Raw genomic sequence first — 7,487 nt, 5'->3', positions numbered from 1 at the left:
ATTGCCAACTAAGAAACATGCGCTCTTCTTTTGCTTCATGATGAAAAATTGAAAATATGTTCAAAATATATAGAGGTTTATTAATATCCGTCAATACCAGTATGACATCGCCAGTAATCTTAAACAGAATCATCAAGCTCAATTCAGAAATCAATACTGTACAACACTAGAAATACCAGGAAACATTGAGCAGTACCAGCATGCCTGGTACACTTAAAAGGTCCTTATAACACACAAATCATAGCAGAAAATAAAATTGTCACATTACAACTAGTAGTGATCCTAAACTGCAATAATGACAAATGACAAAAAATCCTTGGTCTATTACCAGAGCCCGACACATTAAAGCAAATCTTAAATCATGAATAAAGTATTGTGTTTAATAGAAAGGAACACAGGAGAATGCCCAGTACACACTTGAATTTTCAGATGATGCTCGCGTTCCAGCTCAAGTAGAATACTCTTCTCTAGGCTCCTTTTCTCCATCAGGTGGTATGGTGTAACCCTACCATCTAATTCATCTCCTGATTCTTCAGAGTCACTAAGAAAAAACAAAAGGTCACCAAATGTCAAGCTGTCTACAGTATAATAAAATGCAGAATAAAGTGAGAATGACGAACTGTGACACACAAATTTCATTTGTTTTAAAGCCAACTAAGGGAGAAAAATGCAGGATCGAACTCTCACCTTGATTCGATATCATTACATGAAAAACTCGTTCCGTGTGCTACAAGAGCCCGGGCATCCTCATCACTGTCATCATCTTCATCTTCCGTGTCACCTTCCTCCTCAACCCGCATGACAAAAGCCTTCTCCCTCCCACTGCCACCATCAGCCCTAAATAAACCAACGAAACAGTACAGGTAAAGTCAAATAAATCGGCGAATCAAACGAGAGAGAGAGAGAGAGAGAGAGAGAGACCACTTCGGCGGCTGCTTCAGGGGCATAGGCGGCGCGGCAAGACGGGTGGCTTCGAATGCATCAAACTCGGTGAGGACATCCCCGAGGGTCCAGCTCGGGCAGGGGTCAAGCATCTTGGGGCACCGAAGCTCCACGCGCGTGAAGGCCCTAGGAGGAGGAAGAAAGAGGGGAAGCAAGTCAGTGTGGACGAACATCAGCTAGATACAGGCAGAAGGGTGCGAGAAATTGCGATGCGGAATTACATCGCAGTAGCCGACGGCGAGGCGGTGCTTGGTCGTCAGCGCTCCGGCTCTACATGCGTGCCTTGTCCGGCTGTAACATGAAGAAGTGCCACACGAGGGTGGTGCTCGGCACCGCAGCGGCAGCGGCAGCCCTGGAAAATTTAGAAAATGTGCATAACAGCAGCAAAAATGTTTCTGAAAAATTGAGTAATCAAAGTAAAAAATGCTGATCACCATAACAATATATAGCAATGTTTGATGTTCATCACAAAGTGTACTGTAACACAAATTGTATACATACAAAATTAAGACATGTGCACGGTAAGTCTGTAACACAAAAAATTACCAACTCTGATTCAATACTATCGCTGTAAACACATATATTTTTAGTAGCATTGTAACACACAAAATTGTAAAGACAATCGGCAGATAATGAAGTCGTGAAATTACCTTCAATCGTTCCTAACAATACTTCAAATACCCTGTGAAAAGAAAGAGACACAAACTAAAATTCGTGGATGAAAGAACTTGCAGGAAATCTAGGGTTTCTGCTGCAATTAGTATATGTTCCATGAGGTTTGGTGGGGGAAGGGGCGACGGGGAGCACGCCATGGGTGCAGGTGGAGCTTGGTGCAGCTCGACCCGCATCAGAGAGGGAGGGAACGTGGGGGATGTGGAAATGGGGGAGAGGACGGGATTCTGCTCCCTGGGGTTTGGAAGGTGAAGGGGGCGACGGTGGCGTTCCCGCTCTGGTCGAGCTCGGCGTGGACCGCCGCACCGGAGAGTGAGAGGACGCGGGAGGTGGGGGTGGATGGGGGCGAGTTGGCTGTAGAACGGCCGGAGGGCCTGGAGAAGGGCGGGCGGGAGAGAGCTCTTACCGCCCCGCCAGCCGCCGTCTACCGCCGCGCGCCGTCGCCCGTCAGCCGCTGGTCGCCTCCCTTGTGCGCTCGCCCTCTTTTTCCCCACTTTGTGTGCTGAAAGAAAACGTTTCGAGGAAGGGCCGAAGGCCGCCGGCTCAATTTGGGCCAAGCTCCCGTCAAAAACAATTCCGCACTCCATTCGGAGGGCAATTTCAGCGACTTTAATGATTCAAGAAGTTCCATACGACCGGAATTAAATATTACGTGTATATATATTCTTTTTAAACATAAATACATCCATATTTGTACAAATAAATTTGACACAACTAATAATGGTCGTAGGGAGTACTACTTATCTCAAATTGGCAAAATATGCATGTACCTATGTTTAAAAAATGTGAGATACATGTAATATTTCGACAAGTAATTTCGACACGAGGAATAGAAATTTTGGGGTGTAGAAACCCTTAGGGCTTAGGCTTCGTTTGGACGTAAGTATCGAAAGGCATGCAATTTAACTGGGCTCCCCTTCTAACTTAACTACTATTGTACCGGCGTGGATATGATCTCCCCTAGACATAAGCAATGCTTTAGCTAATACACGGAAATGCATACCATGATTTTTCTGTCTATCAATAACTACATGCATTGCACGGTGAATGTGAAGAAGTAAGCCATTGCCGCGGCAATAATGAGCCAAGGCATGAAATTGAACTGGGCTCAATACCAAATCATCATCTATATCTATAAACTCTATAAAGTTAAAACCCACTAACTGCAGTTAATTTAGCAAACTCAACATGCAGCCTATCCACGCCAGCATCCCATCTTCTAATTTCCATTAGCCTTCTTCCACTACGGTTCTACCCTCCCATCTTCAACTTCCTGGGCGCATTTGAGTACAGCTATTCCCCTTCTCCTTCCTATGCTTCAATCCCGACGGCACCCTCTCCGCTTCCTCTCCTTCCCTGCACTTGCGACCATAAAAAGGAGAGAGAAGGACCAGCCCGCCTCCGCCATCCACTGATGCCACGCCGCCCCCCGCCTCTCTCACCTCCTGCCTTCGTCCGCTGCACCCGAGTCCCTGCCGCCGCCTGACCCGGACCCTCCTGCCTCCCTGCCGTCGCCCAACCAGGCCCCACTCCCCGCCCTCCCAAGCCCAAGAAGGTGATGGGGCGTATGCACGCCCTCGCGGCGCGACCCTAACCTGCGGACCCCTGTCTATACTACCTGCTCGAGTCGCGCTCTCACTCGACCGGCCTTCGCTCAGGTAGGTGACCTCTCCTGCTCTTTGGTCCTTTTTTTTTCTTTAAGTCCCCAAGTTCATATATTTCAATCTGATGTTTCTAAATATCTGATATTGACTTCTGCCTACAACCTGTTTGATGTTTTGTCGGCCCAGGGTTTGCGTTGGTTCTCAGCGTTGCCCACTGGAATTAGGAGGAGGAGGTTGTATCGGTACACAGGGTCCAGGATTCGATTCGATTTTGCATGCGTCAAATTTTCCAGCACAACCTTCTTGCAACGGTACAGAAGGTTCTGACCTATAATTTCTGTTGTTACTTTTGCTGTTGTTACTGATGTACCATCTGATTGCATTGGATGAGCATATGCATTGTTTGTTGAATATAATTTAAGTTGGCCTATGATGTTCCATACTTTCTCATAAATATTGTAGGGCAACATAAATATACAGGTAACAGAGAGTAACAGTCTAACAGAGATGGAAGGAGACACTACGGTTAAAAGTGACAATACTCACACTAAACGCTATATACCTTCAGATATTATGCTATTTGATTTCTTTCTGTATGCAAAGAGCGAAGGATATATATGACTATGGTACATGGAGGGCTGGAGTTTCATCATTTTGTTTGGCCTCTAATCTGCTGGCTATTATTGATGGAGAAGAAAAAAGGTAAGGCAGTGAATTGTCACTTAAGCTATTGTGCCCAATTTTGAATGGACAAGTGGCTGATAATTTACCACGATACACTATTGTCTTCATCAAGTTTTGGTTGAAGTAATGGCTGATAATTTACCATTCATCTTCAAATCAAACCATTTAAATCCTGCAACGAGGAGGGAGGTGAGGATGGTGGGGATTGATGGCATGAAAAAACAGGGTGGCTCGAAGAAGATAACGATTCAGCAGGTTTCGCTCTCAGAAGGATAGCGCGTTGGCCAGGATGAATTTGGGGCCCTTGCCAACGTCTTCTCATGGTCTGCTGCTACTACGCGTGCTGGACGGGAAGAATCTGCAGCCATCGTTGTCGGCCCACTTCAGTTACCTCGCAATACCAAGGTTGGCCAGATTTTTCCCTAATCTCAATCTTCCACTATTGTATTACTGCTTCATCGCCAAACTATTTTCTACATCTGTCAATTATTTTTCATGTCTCTGCTGAGTAGTTGATCGAGTAACAGAGGATAAAATTGCACAGATCCAGCTACGCTAGATGCAGATTAGAAGTGCAGTTGCTGGATTTACAACATGCATTCAGTTATCTCCTGTGTAAACATGTTGCCATTTTTCCCAGGTTGCTAATTTGGCATAAGTGATTTTATTGAATCCAACAACCATCCATGTCTCCATTTACTGAAATCAGAAATGACAGTATTCAGGTTGATTACCACAAAACACGGACCATCTTTTCATCGCAGCTTTCTAACAAACACTAATAATATATCTATGCTGCCGCAGTTCATTCAGATCCATGCCACTAATTTTGTTGAGAAAAGCTTACATCTATACTTTTGTTATTTCTTTACCTGTTCTTTGTGCACATTTATTTTCTAAAGTCTGTAGACAAGTTGTTCGATGAACATTGAAGCACCCCAGTGGTCTAACTTAAGAACTACTATTTTAAGCTGGCATTATTTTCTCAAGTCTGATGCATACAGCCAGCAACATGTTTCAGTCATAAATGTACCAAACACACTACCATATGTCTTATGCCCATAGTTTTATTCATGCTAAACTATGGTTAGATTTTCAGAAGTGCTCGAACGGTCTGCCAAAAATGGTGTATTCTTATGTACAACTACCAAAAAGTCCTGTAAAACATTTAGAGGGTCCTGGCTGTTTGTTGTAGATAAAATTATATCCTAAGGTCTGGAGCAATACCAATATGCAAAAAAATTATTCATAATAAACTGATTTGTATGTATGGTATTAGTTATCCCATAAAGTTTAATTTAGATTTTGCCTTTCTCTTTTGTTGTACAAGTGTTATTCCAAGAGAAGTAAATTATTTTCTTTGGGTCTACTTCTATTTTGTATAATATATAAAAAGTTGGGAACTCCGGGAATCATGTTTAGTTAAATTGATGCCATGGTTTATATATACGTTTAAAGTTAGGGAGGGTTTCTACAAGTTGCGTTGTGAGCGTGCTTGCATGGCCAAGAAGTTATGTTCCTTTCAAGGTTATACAGCATGGTCCATGAACCATGTATGTGAGATGCTTCGTAACAAATGGAGTTGTTGATCCCATATGAACATATGACTCTCCCTAAATTCTAGATGTCAACTAGTGGATAATGAAATAATAAAATGATGCGCTTCATTGCTCATATAGTTAGCATAGCCAATAATATTCTTATTGTATCAGAACTTTTTTGTTGAAAATAACTATTTTGTTGAAAAAAAATCTTTTGGAACATTACGACACATGAATGACATAATACAATAGTTGTTTCATCGACTTGAAATGCTTCCTACTCAGCTCTGATTTTGTTTTTGTAATTTGCAAAACAACAATCTAGGATTGTCAAAAAGTGTGACGGTTACTTAAGGACGTATCCTTAATTTATTTGTGTAATTGGCATCCAAGCTTCTTTCTCACTACACATTTGCAATTGTGGTTCGCGAGAGCTTACAAACATTCTGATGGAGTGGTCAAATTACTTTTCCTTTCTTATCATTTATGTATTCTTTAAGAGTTCTCATCATTCTTAAGTGTTTGACATACTAATTCCGCAGCAACGCGCGGGATATCATCTGGTTGTGTTGTCGTTCTTGACACCAATTAGAGTAAGGGGTGTCAATACTCGATGGCACAAGTGCGGGTATAAAAGTAGGCCGTGTACGCCGGCCTTATAGCGAAGGTCGCCGTATACTTGGACAAGTTGACACGTCGATATTTTTTGAATAGGTTCGGCCGACCCTGCGGGTGCGACTTAATCCTATGTTGGGAAAGGCTTCGAGGGGGTTGTTAGCCAAGGGCTTGGGCCGAGCGGATCTTCCCAAGACACCTTTTAGCGAGAGATTCGTCGGGGCCGCCTCGTACTTGGACAGAATGCGTCTTTCCAAGTATCGAGGTTAGGATACTCTCGGAACTCTAACCCAACCCCTTCTCCTTCGAGCCTGTGCCAACCAAGATTAGCTCGGAGCCTCAAAACTAGAGTCCCCTAGAAGGCTTCCTCGAGGCCGATCGACTTTCAGTCGAGAGCGGCGCGCGAGAGCGAACCTTAGAGGGAGCACTCTAACCCTCTCCCCTTGAGTTTATTCAAGTGAGAGTGAGTGGTACATGCCTCCATGGGGGGTATTTATAGCCTAGGGGTTCATGACAAAGACCATGGCTATCCTTGGGGAGAGAGAAAAGTGGGGGCAAAATGGTAAAAGTAGCTCCTTGGTTCATAACTTTTGTGTGCACCATGTGAGAAAAGTGGGGTTTGGTCCATGGTCCACCATGGACTAAGGGCCCCCTCCTCACACCTTTCTTACCCCCTACTCTAGTTCATTTGATCCTTTGACCATGGCATGAGAGGCTTGACTTGTTGACTTGTCTTCCTTTGCCACGTACGATTCACCGCGCCACGTGGGCGTTTTGACTCATGCTTGGGAAATGTTGACTTAGTCGTCGCCACATAGGATTTACGGCCCGGCCCATATAAGGGTTTTAGTTTACTACAACAGTAGCCCCCTTGAGCTGGAGGCATTGAGAATGCCTTCGGGTCAACCTTCGATGCGAGACTTTTGATCCTTTTTCTCGTTCTTGGATTCATGATGGTGTCTTTGATGGATTCCCTAGTGAGTTTCCTTGTGAGAAACAGAGGTACTTGGTGGTTTTCCTGCAAAGAACATGAGCCTTAGAGGCGTTTCGAGAAAATTTCATGCCTACGGCGATTTTCTCTGCGAGAAATTGAGTTTCGGGGGGTATTTTAGCAAAAAAAAGGGACCCCAGGGGCCTCTCTGCGAGAAATCCGGTGTCCGAAGGACTTTTTTGCAAAAATCAGGGGCCCCGCGGGCCTCCCCAAAATTTCTGAGGTCTTATTGGTAATTCTTCCGAAGTCTTGGGCCTTTTTGCAAATTTCCTCGAACTCAGCCAGCTGCACGGGCCATCCGGGCTGGCCTGGTGCGCGCGCGGACGCGAGCTGGGCCGCTAGTTGGGCCTCCTCTGGGAGGCTTTCCTTAGTTTTTTTAGGCCGGCTTCTTTGGGCTTTTACTGGGCCGGGGCCCAGTTGGCCTTGATACCGGTTCGG

General features: G+C 44.6%; 1 protein-coding gene across 1 annotated transcript in view; it reads right to left on the bottom strand.

Moving 5' to 3' along the window:
* The window catches only part of LOC100832549 (protein GLE1), a 12,914-nt gene extending 10,766 nt beyond the window's left edge, over positions 1–2,148 (bottom strand). The window contains exons 1-6 of the mRNA XM_010232523.3: positions 2,021–2,148; positions 1,593–1,624; positions 1,164–1,294; positions 922–1,068; positions 688–837; positions 418–541 (exon numbers count right to left, since the gene is read on the bottom strand). Coding sequence (XP_010230825.1) covers positions 418–541; positions 688–837; positions 922–1,068; positions 1,164–1,165 — 423 coding nt within the window. The 5' untranslated portion in view covers positions 1,166–1,294; positions 1,593–1,624; positions 2,021–2,148. The remainder of the gene's footprint in view (positions 1–417; positions 542–687; positions 838–921; positions 1,069–1,163; positions 1,295–1,592; positions 1,625–2,020) is intronic.
* Positions 2,149–7,487: the final 5,339 nt, after the last annotated feature.

The sequence above is a fragment of the Brachypodium distachyon genome, chromosome 2 (assembly GCF_000005505.3).
Source record: "Brachypodium distachyon strain Bd21 chromosome 2, Brachypodium_distachyon_v3.0, whole genome shotgun sequence".
In the NCBI taxonomy this organism is placed as follows: Eukaryota; Viridiplantae; Streptophyta; class Magnoliopsida; order Poales; family Poaceae; genus Brachypodium; species Brachypodium distachyon.
Note: the sequence above shows the minus strand (reverse complement) of the source record. Positions and strands in the feature narration are given on the sequence as shown.